Genomic DNA, 25,304 nt, shown 5'->3' on the forward strand with positions numbered 1-25,304 from the left:
CCGGGAAGGGAAGGGAAAGGAAGGGAAGCACCCAGCTGGTGGTTGTCTCCAATCATTGTTTCAGGTGTGGAGACCAGCCCAGAAGTCCTGCATACTTTTCAGACATGGAAATTGAATTCCTCTCTTCATTCACAGTCATGAATAAGGAGCAAAGTATCATCTTTTAAGCTGTTTTTCTCCCAGATTCTTCCAGAATGGAAACAAGGAGAAGAAAAGAAGAGCACACTGCCATCAGGATACAAACTTTCTCACTGGACCAATGTGTTACCTCCTAATATTCCCCTGCACAAAGGATCTTTGAAAGGATCAAAAGACACACGCATTTCTTAGCAAACTCTACGTCGTGTTGTTCTGTTTTGGGAGGGTAAGGGAAAGTTGTGTCGGATGCCTGTGTCTTTAGTGGATTTGCAACCACGGAGAAATTACAGGGAACAAAGGAAAAAGAGCCATAAATACAAATGAATCCCTTTTATACAAGTCAAAGAACCACAGGACATGCTTCATTTTTTTTTTAACACTCCAGGTGTGATCAGAGATTACGTATCCACACAGGAGAGTGGAGAGTTAATTAAAATTTTTGCACCTGTTCCCAGAAAGAAATGTCTTTTCGTTTGATAAGCGGGCTGGCTTTGGAGTGCTGTTTGTGCTTTTCTCTCCTCACTGGAGTGTCACAGAAAAGCAGATCAAAGAGAGCCTTCCATCCGATGCGTTTCCGACCACCTTTCTCAGCTAATGGACTTGAAAGCCTCTTCCACTGACTGCATGGAGTTCATGTCATATTTTAGAAATGTCGTCTTCTGACTGTGTTGATAATATGCAAACCGGCTTTGATAGGTGCTTGTGGAAAACCACATTAACCGTTAATTAAATCAAGACCAGCCCAGAGGGTTGGAGTGGGAGAGTCTGGCAGAATGAAACACCTCACCCCCTACCATTTGTATTTTACTTTTCAACCCGTCCTGTGACAGCCGGCTGGGAACACTTGTGATTGAACTCTCAGCTCTCTCAAGCAGGGTCATGTTTTGCTGTGTTTTCGCTTCTTCCTTTTAGTCTTTATGATTCTGTACCCTCTGGCTGACATCCCCTACCTTGAGGGGAAAAGCTGTCGGGGAGAAATCCTGCCGTCTTTCTCTTTAAGATGGTGAATGAGGGGAATAAAATAGAGCAAAGCAGAAGCAGCCCTTCGAGGCCTGTCTGGGCAGGCGGGTCAGGCGGCCTCAGGGGTGCCCATTGTCCCGCCGTGCTGGGTACCCGAGGAGAAAACCCGGCCGGGGCACAGGCACCAATAAAAGGACTCCATCCTGCCACTCAGGGCTTTGTGAGCACCACGCTTGTCCTGGTTGCCATGGCGACTGTCTGTGGCTGGTTTGTCAGAGTGCTTGATAAAGTGGGAAGGTTATTCTTGGTAGACCGAAGTAATCTTAACCTTGCAGAGCTTGAGTGTGGATGGACCATTTTCTCTCTCTTCTCTTTAAATCAGGAATGCAGGGATGGGGGCACGGGTTCTCAGGATAAAGCTGCCACAGCAGGTGGTGAGGGCCCTGCCCAGCACAAGGGACACTGGCCGTAACTGGTGGAAGGGAGGTCCCGTGTGTCCGGGGACCAGCAGAGACAGGGGTGGCTGGGTCATCCGCTGCCGCCTCTGGCCTGAATGGGGGCTTCAGGGACGGGGCCAGAGTGGGGTTGCCTGTCCCTCTCCCGTCAGTTGGTTGTATTTGTACCTGTCTCTCCTCTCTTTTCCTTTTCTTCCTGCTCTCCTCCTTCATTAACTCCCCTTCCTCTCCTCCTTCCCTTGCCCCTTGCCCACCCACCCCCCTTCTTTTGTCCCCCACCTTCTCCCCTTCCCCCCTCCATTGCTTTCTGCTGAGCCAGTATTAGTAACAGAGCAGAGCCTTTCAAAGTCCCCCGACTTCTCCCCTCCTGGAGGATGAAAGGAAAGGTAACAGCTTTCCTTTCGAGGAAATTCAAAAGTTAACAGCTGATCATTTCTGGCCACAAAATTGCAGACTTTTTTCTGTCATCCGTAGAAATCTAATTGATTATCTAGGCAGTACTTTTCAGACTTAGCTGCATCTCAACTACTGGAAGCACTCTTTAAAAAATATAGAGCTACCGTATTATCCAGCAGTTCCACTCCTGGGTATGTATCCGAAGAAGAGAAAACACCAATTAGAAAAGATACATGCACCCCAGTGTTCATAGCAGCATTATTTATCATTGCTAAGATACAGAAGGAACCCAAGTGTCCATCAATAGATGAATGGATAAAGAAGATGTGGTACATATATACAATGGAATACTATGCAGCCATAAAAAGAATGAAATAATGCCATTTGCAGCAACACGGATGGACCTGGGGGTGTTATGCTTATTAGTGAAATAAGTCAGACAGAGAAAGACAGATACTTTATGTTTCCACTTATGTGTGGGATCTAAAAAGTACAATGAATGACTATAACAAATCAGAAACAGACTCACAGATATAGAGAACAAACTGGTGGTTATCAGTGGGGAGAGGGAAGGGGGGAGGGGCACGATAGGTAAAGGGGATTAAGAGGTACAAACTACTATGCATAAAATAGATAAGATACAAGGATGCAATGTACAGCACAGGGAATATTATTTTATAATAACTTTATATGGAGTATAATCTATAAAAATATTGAATCACTATGGGGTATGCCTGAAATTAATATAACATTGTAACTCAACAGCACTTCAATTAAGAAAAGAAAAAAAAACAGACCCATGGGTCCCACCCCCAGAGTTTCTGATTGTGCAGGTCTGGGTGGGGTCCCAAGACTCTATTTCTAACAAGTTCCCAGGTGATGCTGCTGGCTCGGGGACCACACTTTGAGAACCACTGACATAGGCCAAGACTTTATATAGTTGAGGCTCCCCGAGAGTATGTTGGTTGCCCGGTAACCACGCTGGGATGGATGCCCAGTGATAGGAGTGTTAAAAGCCTTTGGGAGAAGCAGGGCTGGTTGTTCCCTCATCTCTCTTCTGGCCCCTGGTTCTGTCCCCAAAAGGCCTCCAGCGGGATAACCCCTCACCGTGGGCGGTCCCCTCTGAGCAGCGCCGCTTCCCGGGGGATCCTCTTCTCAGCGCTCCAGGCCCCTCACGGTCTGCCATTTGTCTGTGCTGAGGCCCCCCCTGGAATGCCTCTTCCCCAGCTCCGCCTGTCCATCTCCACCCAGCCTCTGAGCCCCAGGAAGCCTGCCCTGACCACAATCGCACCATCTTTTTGCTAACAGTCCAGCCTCATGGCCCTGCCAGTGGGCTGTTTTGTATTTCGGTCACATGCGTGTTTGTGCCGTGGCCTCTGCTGGACTGAACTCCAGCAGCAGGACTGTGCCTTCGTTCACCTCCAGCCCACCTGGGCTCCAGGTTACTTGCTGAATGAGTCCTGTGGCGGCCTCCGCTGGAAGGACTCTACACACATGTCAGCAGTGTTTGAAGCCATTACCAGGAGCTGACCGAGCAGAGAGTGGGTGCAGAGTCTACGCAGGGAGGGCTGGGGCTGGAGTCGGAAGTTAGCCTGCCTCTCGAGAAAGCAGGATGTGAGGCCCGGGCTGGCGGCTTCACAATGGGATTGTCTCCCTGTGGGGGCAGGACTGAGTTTTTAAATTGAAAGGCAAACGTCAGTCCCCTCCCCCCGCTCCTCCCTGATTCCAAATGAAACAGCTTTCATCTACTCCTTTACGGCAGGATGTGTAACACAGGTGAAGCTCCCTGTTTGTGTGCACGTGCAGGGTGTGTGTGTGTGTGTGTGTGTGTGTGTGTGTTGCCGCTGTGGCTGGATGCAGATGACTCGATCGTTTGTCAAATGTAATTTAACTCCCCACAAGATGCTCTGAAACCATCCAAGCAGCGGGTGTTGTCATGGGCTTAGGTACGTCTTGGAGGAGAAGTGATGGTGTTTCTTCAGTGAAACTCACAGGAGGCTATTTGTCCAGACAAGAATAAAACAAAATGAATGGATCAACCCTTTGGCTCTGTCTCTTTGCCGACTGCACAGACTGAGTCGGGGCTGGAAAGAAGTCCCATGTTGGCAGTTGGGCTCCAAGCTCTTGGAGCTGGAGTAGGGCCCCAGGCTACAGGGCATCCCGCCCCTTTCTGCTTTGTTGGGTTGGTGGATTGGACGGTCCCCTCTCCGTCCCTCAGACGTCATGGGCTTGAGGCAGCTGCAGCCCTGACTGTGGCCTTTCTCCCCAGGGTGTCGAGGTGCAGACAGACTACGTGCCCCTGCTGAACTCTCTGGCCGCCTACGGCTGGCAACTCACCTGTGTGCTGCCAACTCCTGTCGTCAAGACAACGAGGTAACAATAACCATCATTACTGTTATGAACACTTGCACTGTTCCCCATAAGCTCTTCCTTGCGTAACTTATTGAATCCCTGTGAGTCTGGTGCTGTTACATCAGTTCTCTACCTGGGAAACGGCAGGGTCAGGATTTCAGTCTTAACTACCCCCCCACCCGGAGCACCCCTCTTCCCACGTGGGGAGCTGGGCTAGGCAGGCACGTTGCTGGCACGCATGCAAAGTCTCATCTCGGCCTCAAAAAATCCTGTGAGGTGAGGTGGGATTTTTTTGGTTGTATTTAACCGATTTTATAGCTGAGGAAAGTGTGGCCGGGGAGGTTGAAGCACTAGCCCAAGGTCATGGAGCTGGTCAGTAGCCCCACCAAGGGGACGTGAGGCCCTGGAGTCTCAGCCCCGGCTGTGGCCCTCCCTACGATTTCACATTCATGGTCGTTTGTCCACCCTCAGCTCTGCCTGCCGTCCCTTGAGCCCGTGGGCTTATCCTAGTCTTACCAACCCTAAAAGCCCTTCCATCTGTCTTTTGGGTTTGCTATCAAGCTGGTCCTTCTAACTACCTGTGGGGTGGTAAGCATAGATGTGGTTCCCATTTTACAGATGAAGAAACTGAGGCTCAGAGAGGCTCCATCACATACCCAAGGCCACACAGCCAGCAAGTGGCAGAACCCGCGACTAGACCCTCAGTCTACAACGGGCCACCTCTTTGCTGACCTCTGGGGGTGCCCCCTCCCATGGCCCTCAGCCCCACGCTACCTGAGTCCTGCTGCGTGCTCACGCCCGCAGGTGATGGACGGCCTGAGGCAAGCCTAGTAACCCGGGGGACAGCAGGCGGTGCAGCCCCAGAGCACAGACAGAGGCGGGAGTGTGGGCGCCCATCAGTGCCTCTCCTGGGCCCTCATCACGTCCCCCACCCCCCGGGTCTGTGCAGCTGCAGGAGCCAGTCTGCAGCCGCCCTTGGGCCCTGCGCCACCGGGAGATTTCCGTACTGCTTCTTGGCCAAGATTTCTGTGGGCACAGGGTGGTGCCGTGGAGGGGAAGGAACTCCGGGTTTGTGACCCAGAGCTTGAACCCAAGTCCTGAGTCAGCCGATTGCTGTCTACCTTGGTCAAGTCCACGTAGCTTCTTTGAGCCAGTTTCCTAGTCCATGCAACTAAGAATGCTGCCTGCCTTCCGTTCCAGAGGACAAGAGCCCCCCTGAGAATGTATTTGAACGTGAAGCCCCCGCTGGCTCTGTGCTCGCAGCCCGGAGGGTAGGGACGGTCTCTCTGTCTCAAGCAGTCCCACCTTCTAAATAAACCTCCATGATCCTCCACCTTCCTGGCCTTAAATGACCCTTGCGGTGGAGTGGAGAGTACACAGACCGGGCAGAATCCCCGCTGTGTGACCCCCGGCCTGCTCCTTGACCAAGCTGAGCTGTCCTGTCCTGTCCCATTGGTGTAAGTAGGGGTCCCATTGTTTGGAGCGCCGGGTGCAATCGCCCAGCCCGGCCGGAGCACAAAATAGAAAATGCTAGTGTCCTCTACCTCCTTTCCCTCCAGCACCCCATGTAGTGACACATCACCTCAGCAGAGAAGACGTTTGCCAACTAGAGGTTTAAGAAAGTGATCCGAAGGCACGGGCTTCGCGGTGGCCAGAAAACAATGATCCCCATCACAATATTTCTAGCAGCTTTAAAGGCAGCTCCTTGAGAGCCTGCCTTCCTGGGAGGAAGGCACACCCCCTGTGCCATAAAAATGAATAGTGCCCCAGCCCGTTCGTTAATGCCAGTTCCCGCTGCTCACAAGGGTGACTCAGGGTGGTGGCCGGGACCTGTACGCAGCCAGGCCCTCTGCCCAAGCTCCTGTAATCGCTCAGGTCCTCACTGGCCACCCATCCCAGGCCAACCAGGTCCCTCCTCGGCCTCATTCCCAGACTTGGAAGAGGCCTCCACCCTCTGATATTCACTGAGGCCACTTTGTCAGCATTTGGCCAAGATGGTAGCTGTCATTTCACATCACGGGAAAGGGGGTTTTCAGCCAGGAAGCTGCCTTTCAAGGATGCACACAGAGCTTTAGTTGGGCCCCTGCGATAGCAAGCAAGGGTGGGTGGCCTGGGGGTGGGAAGGTGGGGGGCTTCTTGACCTCCGACCTCTCACTCTCGGGCGGCCACCTTCCTTCCCACGGGCAGCCGGCCTGGATGAAGTTCAGGACGGCGGCCTCCATGTGAGGTGCGGGGCTCCTCTAGGTATAAAGGACTCATTCTCAGCTCTGCCTGTGTTACAGGGAGGGGAACGTATCCACCAAGCAGATTGTCTTTCTTCAGAGACCGTGTCTACCTCAGAAAATCAAGAAGAAGGAATCAAAGGTGAGCGACCTCGGATGCTTTGTTTCGCTTGCTCTGTTTTGCTCACCAGAGCCCGGGGACACCTGAGCCCCTCGGCGACATGAGTCACATCCGGGGCGTTGAGGGCGCCGGGGGGCCTTGTCGCTGGTCTCCTCCTGCGAGGATGCCCAAGCCACCAGCATTCACCAGGCTGAAGGGGGAGTGGGAAGGCAGCTGCAGTGTGACTCGGGCTGGGATGGCTGAGCTCACGCCCAGCTTCTCTGTATCTCTTAATCTCGTTACAAGCTGGTTGACGCCCTGCCCTGCCCTGCCCGGGGTCCCTTGGGACATCAGAAGTCTGGGGAGCTTGGCAGAGAGAACCTGCCAGACCACCTTCCCCACAGGCCCTGCCCTGCAGGTCTGAGTGGCAGTGGCTGGTACAGACAGAGGGCATCTCCCCTGTGGAGTGAGTCCTCAGGCCAGGCTGTCCTGGGATGGCCAGGGGCCTTCCCCCTCTCCCTGGACGTCACGTGAACTGTCCCAGAAACACAGTGGCACTGAGAGACGTGGCCGTTCTGAGTTTTTCCCGTGTTTCCTGAGACTGAGGCCAAGTCCTCCCCTTGTGTGACATGATTCCGATGCCTCACACCCCCGTGTTCACGGTCACTCGGGAAGAGTCGAGGGAACCTGCCAAGCCCCTGGAGCCAGCTGGCTCCCCCTGTGACGGACAAGGCCACACTGTGGGGCAGAGCCCACCGGACCCGCCCGTCCCCTCGCCGGGCACCATCCCCGAGCTCCCCACCCGCGGTTCCTCATGTTCTTGGGACACGGAGCCCGGACAGCAGCACCAAGCAAGTGAACAGATTGGAGCAGCCCCTCTGCAGCCAACAAATCCGAGGTGGGGGCCGCTGGTGGGAGGAACGCCAAGGAAGTAGCTCCGGAGCCAGCTGGGGTGCAGTGCAGAGGAAGGGCTCTCCAAGCTCGGAGATGCCAGGGTGACAGGTGACAGCAGCAGAGGACCAGAGGCAGCCACCGAAGCCACCATTGCCCACCAGGAGCAGCTAGCCACCAGTTGGAAGACGGATGGCCCCGGGCTGCCACCAGCCACGGCTCTGCCTGGGCTGTGGAGCCGCGTGCATTCACGCAGGGACATTCTAGCAGCACCGCCGAGGTCTCCTGCCAGACGCCAGGCAAAGCCCGGCTTTTGCCCTGACGAGGAGGGCGTGGTGCTGCCTTTTCCTGCCAGCGCGTCCTGGTTGTGGTGCCAGCAGATCCCAAAGGACAGACAGGTGGCTTGATCCTGGTGAAGGCTGCGCATCTCACCCAGGGGACAAGCCAGTGGAAACCCGAGGGCAGGGGGACGTTAGGGGTAGAGCTTTAAGGCTGCTGTAAGAAAGTAGAACAGCGTACCTCAGGGGAAATCCAGGGAGGTGGGAGTCAGCCTTTTCTGGTCGGTAGAGACGTCCACCCCCAGTGAGCTGCACGAACCCGGGCAGACCTGCTCATTCCAGGGCTTGGGGTGACAAGCACTGTCCTCTGTGTGACCTGGGGAGGCCACCTCACTGTTACAGCCCCAGATGGGGGGACTGTAGCATCCCATCACCCCCGTCATCCACTCCTCGCTCAGCTGACGGGTCATCGTCCTGCTCCCAGGAGACGGTGCCCCCCCCCCCCTTGGCCATGGCTCCATCCTCACCGTGCCCTAGACCCCGCGTCACTGACACCGTTCATGCCCTCCATCGCTCGAAGCACCGTTTTCTCTCGGCTGTCCCACCACTCTCGCCTGGTTTCCCACCTAGTTCCTCATTTCTAGCCCCGTTTCTCCCCATTTTCTCTCACCTCTTCCTTAGAAAATCTCATCCACCCCCAGAGTCAGAAAATCTCACTCACCACCTGTGTCAACGAGTCTTACCTCTGCATGTTCAGCCCTGGCTTCTCCCCTGGGACCCCAGCTTCACCTGCCCTGCGGCTACTCGTGACCTTGCCCTTTCCCGCACCGGCCGTCACCCCACCCCCCGACCTTAGAGGAACAGCGCTTCCATGGCCCAGAGGCTCCCGCACACCTAGAGGTCGCCCTCGGTGCTTCCATCTCCTTCCCACCATATTCAGTCTGTCCTTAAGGCACATCTGTTTTAGGTCCTAGACACTCTGGAACCCCCTCTTCTCTCCATCACCACCAGCCTGGACTACTCCGATCTCCTGATGATAGGTGTCCCCTTCAGATATGTTCTCCACTCAGAGCCAAAGTGAACTTTCAAAAAAAGTAAATTGAATCGTGTCACTCCACTGCTTAAAATGGTTCTAAAGCTTTGGGTTTTTCTTAAGATAAAGAGGGAAGCCTGTACGGCGGTCCACACGGCCCTGTGGGATCGGGCCCCCATCTTCTGCATTCCAGCCACTCTGGCCTTCATGCGTGTCCATGCCCCCTCGCTGCCACAGGGCCTTTGCTTGGGCAGTTCCTCTGCCCCAGATGTTCTCTTCCTTTGTATTTTTTGGGGATGGTGTTCTCTCCTTTTAGACCAAGCCAGGCTCCTCTGTGATTCACTGGGAAGAGCCACGTTCCTCTCCTCTCCGTTTCTAATTATTTGGGATCAATCCTCCACCAGTAGAATCAGACGTTCATTCTGTGAGAACAGACCCTTTTGGTCCTCACTGTTGTATGCCCAGTGCCTGGCTTTTAGTTAGTACTCAACAAATACTTGCTGGATCAATGAGTGAATAATCAAACTTCTGAGCCCGGGACATGCACAGTATGTCTAGCACTGAAATTTCAGACAAGAGATTGCAAGATTCAAACATCAAGGCTGCAGCATATTTAGTCCTCTTCAATCAGCCAAGTGGACAAAAGCCTCCAGTCAAGACCTTTCACTGTTTGAAAGAAACCTCTCTGGGTACCTCTGAGTGTGGCTTTCAAAGCCAATAGTAACCTCCTTGGAAGGTAACAGGTGATTTCTACGACACGGGAGAAGTCTGCCTTCCCACTAAATTACTTGAAGTGGAGGCAGATACGGATGGTTTCTTAATGTGTGAATGAAATCACCAGCCCTGCTGACGTGGAGCTCTGGACACACACGCTGCTGTAAAGCGGAGGATTTTTCCTTTTCTGCACGCACTTCTGGCATGGACCGCTAGTCGGGGTTTTTCTCAGTTTAGGTACCGGCAGTACACTCACGTGCCACACACACACCCGGCTCAGGAAGGCCCATCCACCCTGCTCAACTTGCAGCTGCTGGTTGGGTTCAGAGACTCGCCCTGGAACTGCTCAGGCTGTGGATGCTACAGTTCTCCCCTCAGAGCCTGCGCACGGAAAGCTCTACCGCCTCGGATCTGAAATACAGTCGACCCTTGAACAACGTGGAGGTTAATCCGAGTGTAATTTGTAGTGGGCCCTCCGTATCCAAGGTTCACTGACCCGAGGATGCAACCAACCACTGACCGAACAGCACTGTAGTTTTTACCCTTGCCAACCATCCACGTGTAAGTGGACCTGCATCGTCCAAGGGCCAAGTGTAGTTTTGGTTGTTCCGTAAAGACTGTGACTGTGTGACTTTGGGCGAGTTACTTAACCCCTCTGAACCTCTACCTGCTCATCATAATAATGGTGGTAACAATGCCTAATGAGCGTACCGCTTTGGGGATTCAGGGAAATGGGAAAGCTTGTCCCAGTGTGAGACACTCAGAACATTTAGCTTTTAGATTATATAGAGCCTGAGTTTGGGCCACTGCTACTTCCCTGCTTCATGAGAATGCTCCCTTCAAAAGGAGAGAAGGAAAGAAGAAGGCTCCAGCCAGAGCCTCCGGGTGACCTGGCTGCAGCACCGGGACAGCTGTGGTGGCTTGGGGACCCCGGGCAGCTTGGGGAGTCAGTGACATCACCACTCCCTGTCTGAGGACACAGAAAACGGTGCAGTCCTCGAAGACATTTGGCCTGGCAGATTTTTCTGGGATGACTCCGAAGGACAGAAAAACATTGGCTGGAGTAGTTCCCATCCAGCTCGGCATGGACAGTCCCAAATCTTTCTCTGCCCAGCAGCCCAGGCAGGGTCCTGGAGAAAGTGGCTGGTGTGCCCGCCACAGGCCCTTTCCAGTCTGTGTCCTTCTGTCGTATTATATCAGGAGATCAATGCAGTGTCCTCTACAGGAAACTGGATATGGCCAGGTACCCGAGGAACCATGAGTCTGTTGTTTATTTATAGCAAGAGCAGCCTCTGAGAGGACATCGGGTTTGCATTAGAAAATAGCCAGGGTCCAGGATGGAGTCTGGCACAGGTAGAATGGGCACAGCTATACACCGCCCACCCACAGAGGGTGCTGTGCCCATCCACTACGGTGTGGGTTGGCCCCCGGGGTGTGCACCCAGACCTGGGGGCAGGGGCAGCTCTTTTGGAGATGAATAACTTGCCCAAAGACAGACAGCTAACGAATGCCAGAACCGAGGTTTGAACCGGGGTCTTAGCCACCACACTACGTGTAATGCTTTGGTGTCTTAGCATTTAGGGCCTTTCAGCCGAAGCAATCTCCCCAGTTTTTTGGCAAAAGTAAAACTTCCTCTAGCTTCTCTGAGAGTTGACTGCCTCTCAGATCGCTATATATAGGCCCGTTTGACTGGCCTTTTTCTAAGAACATGCAAAATGCAGAGGGTCTGTTTGGAGGCATCCATTAAAAAAAAAAAAAAGGCTCTTCCATTTGGGCTGGGATTAAAATGCAGCAGCTTCTGCACACGACAAGGCAGCAGTTATGAAGCATGATTGCATGGTACCCAAGAGCTGGTACCCAAGAGCCATGCAGGGCTGGCACTGGAGGCTGCAGCATCTGTGCTGAGGTCAGAGGTCCTGGTCCTGCACTGGTTTTTAGGGGGCCCCAAGATGCCTGCTTGGCAGTGTCTACTGAAGTGGGTGCCTTTGGATTGGGGTCTGAGGCACCACTTCACCTGCAGAGGGGGTCCATTGTTGCAAACTCATGGCTTGGGTGGAAGAAACCCAAACTACCCCCAGAGGGAAGTCCATCAGCCATCGTACAAGAGAACCCCCAAAAAGGAGTGCCCTGGGGAAACCCAGCCAACACTGTAGGTGAACTCATTTGGGATTTGCAGGGAGGGCGGGTGGAGGAAGACAGGATCAATGTTAAATCCTAACCTCAGCACGCACTTCACTCTTTTTCCTCTTCTTTGATGGAATATTCAAATTTACCAGTCTTGTCCAAAAGGGGCTCAACACATGAACCCCAGGTTTTGTTCAGCCTCGGAGCCCTGAGTGTGTTTAGGCAGATGTCTTATTTGAGGAAGTAGACTTCTACCACTGAAAACGCCACAAAGTTGGCAGATTTTTAAGAATTTACATAGCACATTTTTGCTTCTTCCTAGCAAAGTACTCAGATTTATCTATGCATGGTAGAGCCTTAGGAAATGGTTTTCCGCTGATGGTGCAGCTGCCCTCCTGGGCTCCCCTCTCTAGCCTCGCCAGGAGTCGTTCGAACGGACGGCTCCCTTTATCTTTCTTTCAGTCACAGAATGGCTTAGATTTAAGTCCATATTTGGTGAAACCAGTGTGCTGCGACTCAAGTGGAAAGAAATGAAACGGAAGAAAGAAGTGGAACTTCAAGCGCAACCACGTGTCCCTGGGGCCCGGAGCTGCACCTGCGGGGTGGCCGAGGCCCTTGCCCGGGGTCCAGGCCCCCGATTCTCTTCCCAGCAAGACCCGTCTCTCCCCGGGGCCTCCTGACTCCAGTCCTCCCCCACCCAGCACTCTCGGGGCTTCGCTCTTGTTCTCCGTGCCTCTCACAGCTGGGCCTGGCACGTCCCCAGGACCCTGTGGCTGGTGTCACCCCAGGTGTGCAGCACGCAGCTCCCGGCCTCTGACTCTGAGCACCGGGGACCGGGGCCCCAGGATGGCAGGGCTCAGAGGGGCCTTTGCTCAGGAAGACTGGGGGACCCCTTATGTTTGGGGAGTGGAAGAAGGCCACAGTTCTCGCTGCGTTGTTACCCAGGAGTGCATCCCTCTTTTGTAAACACAGGGACCCATTTCTCCGAGTCTTCCTTTACTACCCTTCACGTTTCTGTGTCTGCTGCGGCTCATTCGCCCGGATTTATTCCAAGCACACAGGCTCCCAAACTGTCTTCCTCCAGAGCAGCTCCTGCTGTCAGCAGACTCAGCAGGACTTTGAATTTTTCCCCCTCTTTTCTCCCTCAAATTAATTTCTTTTTCTGGAGATCAGCCAGACCTGATGTGTGGATGCACCAGTAACTCCTCACTAAGCCCCAAGCTGTGTTTTGACTCTTAAAATTCCAGGACCGGCTCCCCTGAAACAGGGAGCTTGGCCAGCTTGGCCGGGCTCTGCCGTCCTTCCATTCATCCATCTCACAAAAGGTTTTGAGCACCTTCTCTGTGCCAGGCTCCATGCTGTATCCCAGGGATGCAGGGGTGCAGAGGACAGATGGCATCCCTGACCTTCTGGACTCACATCTTGTGTCAGTAATGGTAACGGCAGACACACTGGTGTATTGTGTGCTGGGCACAGTGCTAAGCCTGCTGTGTGGATTATTGCATCATTGAATCGAAATAAATACCCTCTAAGGCAGAGTTTGGCAAACTACGGCTCTCAGGCCGAATCCGGCCCACTGCCTGTTTTTGTAGATAAAGCTTTATTGGAACACAGTCATGCCCGTTTGCTCACGTGTTACCCATGACTGCTTTTGTGCTATGGCAGAGTTGAATGGCTGCAACAGAGAACATAAGGCTGCAAAGCCTGAAATAGTTATTACCTGCCTCTGTACAGAAAAAGTTATCGACCCTGATTTAAGTTAGGGTTACTGCCCCCATTGTATAGATGAGAACACAGGCCAGTCTGGGGTGGGGGCGGTGGACGCTTCACGTGGGCGGTCTCCCTCCACGGCTTTGATGTGACCCCGTCCTTGCCCAGCTCTGTTGCTGACTGTGCGCTTGATCCTCTCTGAGCTCCATAGACTTCCCTGTCCCACAGGGAAATGCAGGTGGGGCTCCCTGGGAAGCAGCATCTGAGATGGATTTGGATGCGGTTTTAGGGGGAGTGCCCTTGGGAATAACACCTGTTGGGGAAGGAGGGCACAGGAGTGGGCAGAGGGAGATGTTGGGCTGTGATCGTAGCTCTGGAGCAGGGATGGTCTTTTAGAGTTGCCCAGAGTTGGAAACAGGAGGATGGGCCGTTGTCCATGCCTGGACCAGTCATTGGTCGTAGCTTGCCCCCAGAAGGGAGTGAGACCTTTGGGGAGGTGGCCGGACTCAGAGAGGAGCTTGGCTGGGGGCGGTCAGCCTGCCCATCCTACAGGGGGACCTGAGCACCCGGGTTCAGTGCCCTTCTGGCTGGGGTGATCTGATGAGGCGGTGACCAGTGCGTGGTATCTGTAGCTGCTCAGAGTGGAAAGGAGTGGCCGGAGCCCTGGCACTTAGGAAGAACAGGCCCGTGTCCCCTCACCCATCCTGGTCCTCCAAACGATAGGATTTCAGCATCTTCTTTCCCAGGCCTTTGGTATGGGGCCAGCTGAAAGAAATACCCCTCGTCCCCTACAAAACCCTGGAATCCACGTCTAAAATACACGCCACGGCAGGATCGGCGGGCTCTGGGTGGGTGTGACGTTTGGGCTGTGATTCGGTTTGGTGCCAGGAATGCCCTGCTCCGGGAATACCGGGCATTGCGTCTTGCTGCCAGAAGTGACGTGGGCGTGAATGCAAACAGACATCCAGGGGAAGCTCTAGATTCACAGTGGATGCATGTATTTATCCCCATCGTCTCTGGTTTCTAGTTTCAGTGGCGATTCTCCCGAGACGAAATGCACAACAGGCAGATGAGGAAATCCAGAGGTAAACTCGGTGCCAGAGAAAAGCAGCAGGCAGAGGAAAATGAGAGGAATCCAGAAGACCAGCTCCCCGAAGCCGGAGACGTGGAAAACCATGTGCCGGGGCTGCAGCAGGAGGACTGGGCCTCCGTCGGGGTGAAGGTCCCTGTGCAGGCGGAGGTCCCGGGAGAAAAGCTGTGTCCTGACGGCCAGCTCTGGGTGGAGGCTGGGGCCGTGCAGAACGGTCCCTTCGGCCACAGCCCCGCCCCGGCAGGGGGCTGCACTGGGCACCCCAGTCCTGATCCTAGAGAGGATGCCGGGGAGGGGGATGCTGAGGAGGTGGCTGCAGAGCCCGCAGCAGCAGAGGACAACTGAGGCGCAGCAGGTGGTGCTGAGGCGTGAAGAGCTGGCAGACCTGGGGCACGGTGCCAGCTGGGCTGGGGGCTGATGTGCCCTGGTGTCACATGTTACCCTTCGGCTTGGCTTGCCCTCTCCTTGCGAGCTTACCTGAGCCCTCCGAGGAGGAGCTGGCTCCCTGACAGTGTTGGTTTCTGCACATCCATTTGAAATGTGTCGTAAGGCCCTGGTGTTAGAACACAAGAGGACAGGTTACTTCCAGACATGCGGGCTGGAGGCCCAGCCCCGGCTCCACACCACTCCTCCAGGGAGGGACTGGGCCGTCCAGTGCCTGTGCCCACCCCCACCCAGAGCCTCCAGGGGGCCTTCGGGCCAAATCCCCGGGCCTCCCTGTCTACAAGTCAAGGCCGAGTTGTTCATCCCCACACCCCGAGATGGCCGTGTCCAGCCCGTGCTGTCTGCTGCAGCTACTTGGTGATTGTAACAACCCCTGGTGCCCAGTCGGGCTGCCTTTCTCCATCTAACCCCCCCGGACCTTGCTGCTTTGGCAAAGAAAATTAACATTGGGAGGGGAGGTGCCCCACCTCCTGGCTTTTCTCCAAGTGTTCCCATAGATACTGGTAATCTGAAAATGAAGAGGTAATTCTGTGTGTGTACCCACTCTTGCAGAATGTCCAAGAAAGTATTCTGTGTTAGTGTTAATGCCAAAAATTTTTTTAAAGATTTTGTATTCAGCACATCACATGAACACACATTCTTTCTGTCATTTCAAGGCAAACCGACTGGCGGCGAGCCCTTGTTACGTGCTATTTTAATCATGTGTCATTAGCCAAGTCACTTCCCATGTATGCTATGATGTGTTTATATCGTCCAGAATGTGGCTTTAAGTAGATGCAGCTGGCAAACCTTGGAGAGAGTGTCAACCGTCTTGACCAACATCCTGTCTCTTCTCTTTCTTGTTTAGTTACTTAAAGCAATAAATCATCTATGAGTTTAGTGCACTGTGAGTATTGAGTATTTATCATGTTGCAGCGACAAGTCCTATAGCCTCGTGTCCCCTATTCACGCTTCCTAAGTTTCTAACTCCTGGCAGCAGCTGGATGGCTTTGGAGTAGAGATCAAAGCTTCTGTGGAAGCAGCGGAGCCAGCTGAGCATGCTCTGCTTTCTCGTCATTTGTAGAAAGAAGACAAAAAGCGGGATTCAGGTGCCACCAGGTAAGTCAGGGCACGGCCATCTCCCAGCACCCCGGGGTGGTGGAGACAAGTACCTTTTTAAAACAAGAAGCCCCACGTCAATTTCTAAGCATGTCTCCAAGCTTTTAAGTAAATTATTTAATGAGGTAAGTCTTTTACCTGCTTGCAAATTTGCTAAAATAAAACACATTTTAATATATTTTTATAGGGCAGAATTGAAAACCCTTACACAGCCACATTGTACAGTCGTTTTCCTTTTGATTTTTGAGCAAACTTCACACCCAAGCCCCAGAGCTTACAGAAAGGCTGAAGGCTCTGTTCGAAAAGAAGATAGGGTTTTTTTTTTTTCCAGTTATACATGTATATGTATTTTTCAGATTCTTTTTCCTTATAGATTATTACAAAATATTGAGTAGTTCCCTGTACTATACAGTAGGACCTCGTTGGTTATCTATTTTATACATAGTAGTGTGTATATGTTAATCCCAAACTCCTAATTGATCCCTCCCTTCCTCCTTCCCCTTCAGTAGCCCTAAGTTTGTTTTCTACGTGGGTCTACTTCTGCTTTGTATATAAGTTTATTTGTATCATTTTTAAAAAGAGTCCACATATAAGCGGTATCATATGATATTTGTTTTTCTCTATCTGACCTACCTCATTTAGTATGATAATCTCTAGGTCCATCCATGTTGCTGCAAATGGCATTATTTTATTCTTTTTTATGGTTGAGTAGTATTCCATTGTATATATGTACCATATTTTCTTGATCCTTTCATCTGTCAGTGGACATTTAGGTTGCTTCCATGTCCTGGCTATTGTAAATAGTGCTGCAATGAACATTGGGGTACACGTATCCTTTCGTATTATGGTTTTCTCCAGATATATGCCAGGAGTGGGATTGCAGGATCATATGGTAGCCTTATTTTTAGTTTTTTAAGGGACCTCCATACTGTTCCTCATAGCGGCTGTACCAATTTACTTTCCCATGAACAGTGTAGGAGGGTTCCTTCTTCTCCACACCCGCTCCAGCATTTATTTGTAGACTTTTTGATGATGGCCATTCTGACTGGCGTGAGGTGATACCTCATTGTAGTTTGGGTTTGGATTTCTCTAACAATTAGCAACATTGAGCATCTTTTCATGTGCGTTTGGCCATCTGTATGTCTTATTTGGAGAATTGTCTGTTTAGGTCTGCTCATACTTTTAGTTGGGTTGTTTGGTTTTTGTTTTGGTTTTTTTTTTTTTGATATTGAGCTGTATGAGCTGTCTGTTTATTTTGGAAATGAATCCCTTGTCAGTAGCATCATTTGCAAATATTTTCTCCCATTCTGTAGGTTGTCTTTTCATTTTATTTATGGTTTCCTTTGCTGTGTAAAAGCTTTTAAGTTTAATTAGGTCCCATTTGTTTATTTTTGTTTTTATTTCCATTACGCTAGGAGACGGATCCAAAAAGATATTGCTGCGATTTATGTCAAAGGGGGTCCTGCCTATGTTTTCTGCTAGGAGTTTTATAGTATCTGGTCTTATTTAGGTCTTTAATCCATTTTGAGTTTATTTTTGTGCATGGTGTTAAAGAATGTTCTAATTTCATTTTTACATGTAGCTGTCCAGTTTTCCCAGCACCACTTTTCGAAGAGACTGTCTTTTCTCCATTGTATATTCTTGCCTCCTTTGTGGTAGATTAATTGACCATAGGTGAATGGGTTTATTTTAGTCCTGTTCCATTGATCTATATTTGTTTTTGTGCCAGTACCACACTGTTTTGATGACTGTAGCTTTGTAGTATAGTCTGAAGTCAGAAAGCCTGGTTCCTCCAGCTCTGCTTTTCTTTCTCAAGATTGCTTTGAGAAGGTAAAGGACTATGTACATATGTTTTCATACAAATTAAAAAAAAATTTTGTTCTAGTTCTGTAATTTGATAGGGATTGTGTTGAATCTGTAGATTGGCTTGAGTAGTATGGTTATTTTGACAATATCGATTCTTCCAGTCTAAGAACACGGTATATCTTTCCATCTGTTTGTGTCATTTTCAGTTTCTTTCATCAGCATCTTATAGTTTTCCAACTACAGGTCTTTTGCCTCCTTAGGCATGTTTATTTCTAGGTATTTTAAGACAGTTTTTAAAAAATAGATAGTTTTAAAGAAGATGGTTTTTTTAAAGTTATTTTAAAATGACATTTTCCACAATTATACTCAGAAACATCTATATAGTATTTTGATTTAATACAAATATTACCTCTTGGCCCATATCTTAAAGGATCATGACTCTTGAAAAACAGGCTCCACAGCAGCAGGCTGGGACAAGAACCACGCCCATCTCTCAACTCTGAAAAGCACAGAAGCCCAGCTGCACCCTTCAGGTGGATGCCTTGCATCACCCAGAGTTGGATATATTTTTCAATAAGCAGACTGTGGGTGGTTTCCTTGGGGAGTGGCCTGGGCCTTGGGATTTGTAAAACCCCCCAGAATTCTATGGTGCAGCCAAGGGTGAGACCCACGGCCGCAGGACAGCCATGAGTTGCATCACAGCTTGTTCCGTGTGAAATGAGATGCTGGTTACAAAAAATAAATAAGCCCCTAAATCCCAGTCCCTACATCCTGCACGTCCCTTTTAAGTGTGGGGATTCCTGAAGGAAATTTTACTTTGCTGTGGTTGCCAACGGGGAAAAAGGCTATCGTTGGCACTGACAAGGCCCCGGTGACCAAAGTTGCAAAGACTTGCAGGGTTTGGCGTGAGGCTTGTGCATGTGGTCATTAGTCTCTGGGGCTGCAGCTGTCACAGTGGGTCTGGAAGGAATGGGGCGTTTTCAGGGGTGATCAGGTTATGGAGGTGGGGACCCAACTAGCTGCCCTAGGCACTGTGGCCACCACTGTGCAGCCCAATGGGCTGTTATAAAGCATAGTGGACCCCATCCTAACAGAAACATTGTAATAACGTTTAGAGTCTTAAAGTTAGTGGCCTATAAGTAACAAAACACTGACCATCAGTCCAATCCTTGTCTGAATTTTTTCAGACTTCTAACTGGATCCTACTTTAGAGTTATGCTTGATGGGACTGGCTTCAAGAAAACATGAGAAGGAGACATTCTAATTCATTTCTTATGAAGCATGTTTTATCTGTAATCTAAACATATTAATCACGGCCCATTCTAAACCACAAATCATCCTAGTTCAGGACAAGCTCTCAAAGCAATCAGTGGGCTATTATTAGTAGTAGGAATACGCTGACGCAAAGCTCACCACCCACACCCAGTGCAGGGCCGTGCTGGCCCTGGGGACTGTCCTGCTGGGCTCCCCTGAGCAGGCCGAGAGCAGCAGATGGGATTAAAGATGACGTGAGAGGGCTGGTGAGGGGACGGGCTGGAGGCAGCTGGGCATGACCCCTGCTTCCCGCAGCCCTGCTGCAGGTGCTGGCACCACGTGGGCAGCACGGGGCGGCCTCCCAGGGGAGTCCGGGTTTCCCGTACCTGCCCCAGAGTGACGGCATCCCGTCAGATCCAAGGTCAGGACCCAACGAACCTTCGCCTGTGTTTCTGAGGTAGCTGTCCCCAGAAGAGGAAGTAAGGTGGTATTCCCCACGGGTTCCCGTTGCCTGGCGTCGCTTCTGCAGCCAGACCAAAGCTCACGGGCCATAGGCCACTGGGCCCTGCACCCGGCAGGCGCTGGCTTCCCCAGCCCCTGTGCCTTCACGTGGGCACGAGGGGCCAGATCTCTCACTCCCCAGACCTGTGGCTTTAGCTCCTATCCACTGTGCTGGGTGCTGGGGAGATGGAGCCGATCCTGGCTCCCTTGGAGCTCACAGCAGACGCCCAGCAGTTGCGCAGGAGTGGTAACTGCACTAACATGGGCCGTGGAGAAGCTCAGGGGGCCGTGAAGGCGGGCGTGGGGCGGAGGGTGCAGCCCGCTGGGGAGGCTTTGTGGAGGAGGTCAGCGTTGAGGCTGAGACCTGAAGGCCAAGGTCGGGGGAGCTGTCCCCGGGGAGGCAGCGTGCCTGGTGGCTAAGGGCATGGATGCTGGGGCCATGCTGCTGGCTAGAAGCCTCACTCCAGTCCCAGGCATGAGGCCTTGGGCAAGTTACCCCTGTGTGATACGGGGATGATAGCTGTGAGAATCAAACGAATGCATGTAAAGTGCTTGGAGACTGGCTGGCACACAGTAGGTGCTACATAAATGTCAGTGTGGAGGAGGAGTCTGAGGGCGGGCTCTGAAGACTCTGCAGTGGACTGGAGAATGAAGAGGGGCTGAAACTACCAGTCACACCAGAACCAAGCAAGCATTGTCATTGTCAAAGGCATTTCCTCGGAATAATGAACACTCCGGGGTTTCCCTGGTGGCGCAGTGGTTGAGAGTCCGCCTGCCAATGCAGGGGACACGGGTTCGAGCCCTGGTCTGGGAGGATCCCACATGCTGCGGAGCAACTGGGCCCATGAGCCACAACTACTGAGCCTGTGCTCCGCAACAAGAGAGGCCGCGACAGTGAGAGGCCCGCGCACCGCGATGAAGAGTGGCCCCCGCTCACCGCAACTAGAGAAAGCCCTCGCACAGAAACGAAGACCCAACACAGCCAAAATAAATAAATTAATTAATAAACTCCTACCTCCAACATCTTCTTTAAAAACAAAAAAAGAATAATGAACACTCTGGGGATCCTGCCCTGTCCTGTTTAGGACCTTCCTAGAACCTCTCTCATGGATTCGTTTTCAGGATTTGAACCACTAATCTCAACATTATTCTACAAAGTCATTGAAATGTAAATCTTGATCCTTTCCTTAAGACCCAGAGAACATATCTTTAATTTGGGGAGAGAGGAGTTGTTGCGAACCAGAAGCAGCTGGCTGGGGAGACATCACAGGTGAGGGGTGTGGTTGCATAATGGGAACTATTTATCCTGGGTCTGGGGGCAGAGCCTAAGTTCTGCCCCGAAACGATTCTAATGGTGATGCTGTCAATTACAGCCATGGCTGGCAACTGTGTCTTAGAAATGGGGTAAAGGGATTCATTCAATCCAAAGATGGTTTAAAAACACAGACCCCATGTTGGCTGACTGGTGAAAGAAGAAAAGTATTCCACCCTCTAACTAATGCAGTCAAATCTACACTTCCATAGTTAAATGTGTTGCTCACTAGTCATCAAACCCAATATGGCTTTGGATTTTTCTGCTGCCTCTAAGTAACATAAAGGCTCGGTGATGGTAAGAAATAGACTTCACTTTTCAGAGTGAGTATTAAAATGCTTCTTGTAATGGACCTGTGTCCGTGAACCTTCAGTGCTAGGTACCATCTATCTTGTTGACTTTTCAACGAAAATAACAAGAAACTCATCTTGGAAGGAAAGACAACCAGCAAGCTTGCCAGTTTCTGGAATCACAAAATGCCTAAGTTGCTAACTGTCTAAAACTTCCCTTTCTTGAAGCTAGGGAACTATCAATTCACCCCCTGTCTCAGTCCAGCCCATCTGGAGCCCCAATAGGCAAATGTTGTCAGTTTTCTTTCTTATTAATGGTGATTCCACCATTTCTCTTGAGCCCCAACTCCAGAATTTAATCACTGGTAGAGTGCAAAAGCCCTCTACATCAAACCAAACTTTTCCCTTGCTTCAGTCCAAGGCAATTTCTTTTCCTTCTGTCAACACTGGAGATGCAAACAATAGTCACTGCAACAATTAATCAAATATCTGAAGACAGTTAAGACACTCCTTGCTCATCGCTCATCAGAACGGCCAACCTCAACCGCCCCTTGATCCCTAAGGCCCGGTTTTCCATCATGAAATTGTAGGATGGTAAAGCTGAAAGGGACTTAAGCTGCACATTCCTACCTACTTGACAGACGAGAGCAGGTTACGGAGAAAGGTGGGGTGAGTCACGCAGGAAGCAAGGTCTCTGGATGCCGGGCACCATGTTCTTTCCATTAGACCACACAGCCAACCACACTCTCATTCCGTGTTTCTTCTCTCTAGGCGCCTTACAACAGAGAGGCTTAGCGGGATTTAAAAATCTCACCAACTGAGGGGCTTCCCTGGTGGCACAGTGGTTGAGAGTCCGTCTGCCGATGCAGGCGACACGGGTTCGTGCCCCGGTCTGGGAGGATCCCAGGTGCCGTGGAGCGGCTGGGCCTGTGAGCCCTGGCCGCTGAGCCTGCGCATCCGGAGCCTGTGCTCCGCAGTGGGAGAGGCCACAACAGTGAGAGGCCTGTGTACCGCAAATAATAATAATAATAATAATAAAATCTCACCAACTGGAATGCTCTGGTGATGGGGTGTTCTGGTTAGTTGAGTCTCTCTCAAAAGATGGAGGAGAGCCCACCCTTTAGCGGCAGGGAGGATTTGGGAAAAAGCCCAAGGCGGAGTCTGTGGAGAGGAAAGTCCTCCAAGAGGAGAGGAAGGAGGCTGAGTCCCACACGTCTGGCTTTGTCACTCCCAGCCACGGGCAAGCCATCTAACCACTCTCCCTCACTTCCCCTGTAGGTAAATGGGACAGCATTGTTCACACTGCCTACTTCACAGAAATGTTGTAATTTACTGAGACAAAACAAACTACTTGTCAAATGCCAAGTACTTCTGTAGTGTTCAGTTGATACTGGAGCGCCCACCAAAATCCAGACCACCATAGAATTCAGGTTAACCCCAGAGCTTCTACTCCCCGTCACTCCCCCTTTAAAACTTTACCTGTGAAACTGAAGTTATATTGCTATGGATAAAACCTATTTGTGTTTAAATAACCTGAAGATGAAAAACATGTGGTAAAGAAATGACAGAATATACTAAAAAGCTTGAGTAATGAAAACAGTGTGATTTCAGAGCAGAAACAAATAAGTAGACTTAGGAAACAGTAGTGAGGGGACTCAGTATGTGATAAAGGAGGCATTTCAAATCAAGGGGAAAAGTGTGATGAACGGTGCTAAGCAACTGGAGAGCCATATGGAAAAAGTCGGACCCCTATCCCTCATCCAGCACAAAATTAATTCCCAGTGGATTAAAGACCTGCAAAAGTATCAGAAGAAAGTATATCCACAAAAACCAAGGGAAAAGACTGACATATTTGATTATATATAAATTTAAAATTCTGGTATAAATTATAAAAAACAGAATTCAGGGACAAGTAATAGACTGGGAAAAATATCTGCAATACACGTAACAAAGGATTAACATTCATTCTATAAGGAGTTACAAATCAGATATCAAGATGGACAGAAAACGTGAACACACCATTCTCCAAAGAAGAAAGAGAAGTAGCTAAAACACTCAAGGAGAAAAAAAATGCTAGAGAGCAATCAGGAAATAAGTTTAAAAAAAAAGCAACTTTCACCTAACTGACTAGGAAAAACAGTTTAAAGACTTAGAATATCTAGTATTAGCCAGAAGGTAGGGGAATGGGTACTTTCATACTCCATTAGACTATAAATCGATTAGGAATTTTATAAAGCAGTTTGACCATACCAGTCAACTTTTGATCCAGAAATGACAATTCTAGCAATTGTACAGGATTATGTGCATAAAAACCAAATGAACAAGTTTGTTCACTGCAAATTGTAACAGCCCCAAACTGGGAACAATCTAGATGTCATTCATAGACATATGGTAAAGTACATTCTGATATATATCCATAACTTGAAGTGTGTTAAAAGAATGAAATCCACAAGCACACATATTTCATATGTATTCCATGTTAATGCACTGTAAACTGTCTAAAAGAATACCCAGCACGATTTTTACACAGAAGTTCGTTCTAGGTGAGGGAGTGGCACGGGGAGGTGGTGGTGGGGACTTCAGCTTTTTATTTTACATGCTTTTGTATTATTTGATTTTTCACAATCATATTGATTAAAAAGAAATGGACAGAATCTTGGTACACTCGAGCACAGCAAAATGAGACACGGGGATGAGAATGGAAGAGACCAGCTTAGGCTAACGGGCCCCTGCAGGGTTTGTAAGAGCTCAGATTGGATCAAGCTACTCAACATCCAGGGCAGTCTGGGTTCCTAAGCACAAAGCATTTTAAAACGCACGCCTTGATTTGATGGTGGGTTAGGAGGTATCTTTAAATGTCATCTCCATGCTTGCTGCATATGTGCATATTAGGAAAGAGTAATATTAAAGACAAGACATCTCACTACTTCTCTAAGATGAGAGCAGTATACTTCCTTGAGTTTCATTTAAAATAAAATGAAATAACAGCTCTCAGGTTGAATTATCAGGATATGATCGTCTACAATAAGCAGGAATGAAGGAAATTGCTGTTCTCCATTCAGAAAGTTAAAAAAAATCTCAGACGGAGGCACGTGAGACTGGATGCTGTTTGACAATCAGTGCATGTGTCCACACACTGGTACCTGCACACGCACATGTACCCACTTGCAGCTCTGCATCGCGTAGTAAAAATTCTCCAGAGCACTGTCGCCAGAATGGGTACAACCTTCCCCACTGCCCCCTCCCACCTCCTCATCACTCCAGTGATTCATGCAGTCAGCCACATTCTACACCTCTCTTTCAAGCAGAGTTGCAAAAAAACATTTTTCCCCAAAGCGTTTCCACTTTCAATCATAAAAAAAGTTTCCCAAAGTATTAAACTTGCTCCTCAAAAGAGACTTTGTCTTATACTTTCTTATCTTGAATTTCTAGACAGTGACTGCACATAGTAGGTGCTCAGAAAATAACAGTTAACTAATTTAGCATCCTCTAGAAAAAGCTACCTGGACTCCCACTAAATGATTCTTTCAGAGTTTGGTTTAGTTAATAGTACTGTACCAATTTAACTGTGCTTTTGATTCCTTAGTTTTGATAAACATACCATGTATATGTAAGATGCTGCCACTCGGGGAAGCTGGGAAAAGGTTGTATGGGAACTCTGTACTATCTTTGTAACTCTTCTATAAATCTAAACTTATTTCAAAATAAAGTTTAAAAAACAAACATTAAAAAATGAGTAAATGTTCTTGGATTAGAAGAATTAATATTGTTAAAATTAAATTAAAATGGCCATACTACCCAAAGCAATCTACAGGTTTAATGCGATCCCTATCAAATTACCCATGACATTTTTCACAAAACTAGGACAAATAATCCTAAAACTTATATGGAACCATTAAAGACCAGAATTGACAAAGCAATACTGAAGATAAAGAACAAATCAGGAGGCACAACCTGATTTCAGACAACACTATAAAGCTACAGTAATCAAAACGGCATGGTATTGGCACAAAAACAGACGTATGGCTCAATGGAACAAAATAGAGAGCCCAGAAATAAACTCACACACCAATATACAATGGGAAAAAGACAGTCCCTTTAGCAAGTGGTGTTGGGAAGGTAGGATAGCTGCATGT

The 25,304-nt window shown here is 49.9% G+C and overlaps 1 protein-coding gene across 1 annotated transcript in view; it reads left to right on the top strand.

Moving 5' to 3' along the window:
- Window positions 1–15,797, top strand: part of RFTN1 (raftlin, lipid raft linker 1) — a 204,953-nt gene extending 189,156 nt beyond the window's left edge. Inside the window, exons 8-10 of the mRNA XM_033431989.2 lie at window positions 4,219–4,322; window positions 6,584–6,665; window positions 14,401–15,797. Coding sequence (XP_033287880.1) covers window positions 4,219–4,322; window positions 6,584–6,665; window positions 14,401–14,808 — 594 coding nt within the window. The 3' untranslated portion in view covers window positions 14,809–15,797. The remainder of the gene's footprint in view (window positions 1–4,218; window positions 4,323–6,583; window positions 6,666–14,400) is intronic.
- Window positions 15,798–25,304: the final 9,507 nt, after the last annotated feature.

Source organism: Orcinus orca, chromosome 5 (genome assembly GCF_937001465.1).
Source record: "Orcinus orca chromosome 5, mOrcOrc1.1, whole genome shotgun sequence".
Lineage (NCBI taxonomy): Eukaryota > Metazoa > Chordata > Mammalia > Artiodactyla > Delphinidae > Orcinus > Orcinus orca.